Source organism: Akebia trifoliata, chromosome 14 (genome assembly GCF_017979445.1).
Source record: "Akebia trifoliata isolate Shusen 1 chromosome 14, ASM1797944v1, whole genome shotgun sequence".
In the NCBI taxonomy this organism is placed as follows: Eukaryota; Viridiplantae; Streptophyta; class Magnoliopsida; order Ranunculales; family Lardizabalaceae; genus Akebia; species Akebia trifoliata.
The window spans coordinates 3,686,458-3,688,816 of NC_141388.1; the positions used below are offsets into that span (position 1 = coordinate 3,686,458).

General features: G+C 41.3%; 1 protein-coding gene across 1 annotated transcript; it reads right to left on the reverse strand.

Annotated features, from left to right (window-relative positions):
- On the reverse strand, positions 1-2,359 carry LOC147385581 (fructose-bisphosphate aldolase 1, cytoplasmic). Its single transcript, XM_086423029.1, has 2 exons — positions 2,200-2,359; positions 1-1,345 (listed from the first exon to the last, which is right to left on the reverse strand). Exons 1-2 carry the CDS (start codon positions 2,225-2,227, stop codon positions 297-299), a joined length of 1,077 nt encoding a protein of 358 aa, XP_086279155.1. The 5' UTR covers positions 2,228-2,359; the 3' UTR covers positions 1-296.

The window sequence follows — 2,359 nt, forward strand, 5'->3', positions numbered from 1 at the left end:
TTAGGCAATCCAAAATGCAGATTTACTTTGTAAAGTTTAAAAAAAAATTACACCATCTTTATAAAGAAACAAATAAAGACGCATAATCTTATAGACCATTAACAAAGTTCACGAAGGAAGCCATCATATTCAGGCCATGCCCCTTCATACTTGAAAGGCACCATCTATCTTGCTATTACTTGGAGATAGAGAGAAAACAACATCCTAAGCCTAAGAAAGAAACTCTTCTCTCCGTTTCCTCTCTTATTTATTCATCAAAATAGCAACAGAAACACAAAACCCAGGACTGCATTGAATCAGTACCTATAGTCCTTGACATGTAGGCTCTCAGAGACACCTTCACCCTTGGCTGCATCACCCTTATAGGTACCCAGGGTAGCTTCCGAATTCGCCTTGCACCTCGTGAGGAAAGCAGCCTGTGCTTTCTCCACATTCTCCTCCTTACCAGCCCAAGCCTTGAGAGTACTCTGCTGAAGTGCTCGTCCAAAGGAGAACGAGAGTGACCATGGCTTCTTGCCCTTCAACTTGTTCATGGCATTAAGGTTAAGTGTTGCCTCCTCCTCACTCTGTCCACCAGACAGGAACACCACGGCAGGGACTGCTGCAGGCATTGTCCGCTGCAGGGTCCGCACAGTGTACTCAGCAATCACTTGTGGAGAAACCTTCTTCGCATCGGACCCGGGGGTCACCATGTTTGGCTTCAACAGAGTACCCTCAAGGAGTACATGGTGATCATTCAGTGCCTTGTAACACGCGGCAAGGACACGCTCTGTCACATCTGCACACGTGTCTATGTCATGAGATCCATCAACAAGGATCTCTGGTTCGACAATTGGGACAAGACCATTCTCCTGGCATATGATGGCATACCTGGCTAACCCATTTGCATTCTCATTGATCGCCAGCTGAGAAGGTTCGTTGGGACCGATCTTGAGCACAGCACGCCACTTAGCAAACCGGGCCCCAGCCTTGTAGTACTCCTTGCAGCGCTTGGCAAGGTCATCGAGACCCTGAGTTGTGGTCTCCCCATTGGTACCGGCAAGCTCAACTGTACCCTTGTCAACTTTGATCCCAGGGAGGACTCCGCCTTCCTTAAGGATATCAACAAAGGGCTTGCCGGAAGACGCCTTTTGGTAGAGAGTCTCCTCAAAGAGGATAACACCACTAAGGCATTCGAAGGCACCTGGGGTGCAGAAGAGAAGTTCACGGAGAGCACGTCTGTTAGACTCGACGTTCTCAACATTTATGCTGGATAGACGCTTGCCAATTGTGCCAGTGGACTCATCTGCAGCGAGAATACCCTTTCCAGGGGTGCCAATGTAGGCAGCATTGGCAATAAGCTCATCTACAAGGATCAGAAAAAGGTAAGATTTTTTTTGGTTAGAAAAATGCAGAGGCAACAATAGATTTCAAGAAACAAAAATTCTTTTGGGGGTAAGATTGAGAGTAGAAATAATCACATAAATACTCAGTTATAAAATCAAATCTATACATCCATAGATTTTGCAAAGATTAAATAACTACCCACAGATATAAAAATCAGAGATGAAGAACCAAATGCATAACAGGAGTTCAAAGAAAAGAACAGATTTGTAATCAATCATCACAAATTCAAGTAACCTAATAAAATTTCTCATCTTGATGACACTATTGGGGGGAAAAAGTTTTAGAAGAAAGGCCATAAAGTATACAGGAGTCCATCGAATTGGAAAGATTGCAGGATCTTCAATAAAGAGAAACCCATTAAAGTATTCGAGAATCCACCAAATTGGAAACGTCAATAATACAGATCAAGAAGGTTCTGATCTACTATAAAAAAAAAAAATTAAAAAAAAAAACATGTAAGATCTACGCAAACGTATTGAATTTCAATCATGACCAACCAACTATTGCGACACAGAGATATTAAATCAAAACTCATAAAATAAAAGATAAGAGCCATTGTAAATGAGTTTTGTGTTTCCATAATAGATCTTTTACAGAACCCAGATTAGATTCTCTTTCAAAATCATGAAAAATATAGAGACAAAAAAAAAACTACATTTTACCAAAACATCATCAAATCTAAGATGTAAAAAAAGAGAAAACACATATATAACAAGATCTAACAAGGATAATATATAAGAATCGAATCCAACCAAGCACAAAGAAGGATCCAACAATCTAAACAGTCAGAGAAGAAGGGATCGATCTGCTCACCGGCATACTTTCCTACGTAGCAAGACATGTTTGATCACACACCAAGCAGAGAGGGAAGAGAGAAGAAGTATTAGATTGGATTGGTGATTCGAGGAGTAGAGAGAAAGACTACAATGAAGGAGGATTGAGGGTTGTGGTTAGGTTTATTAATAGTGTGTGT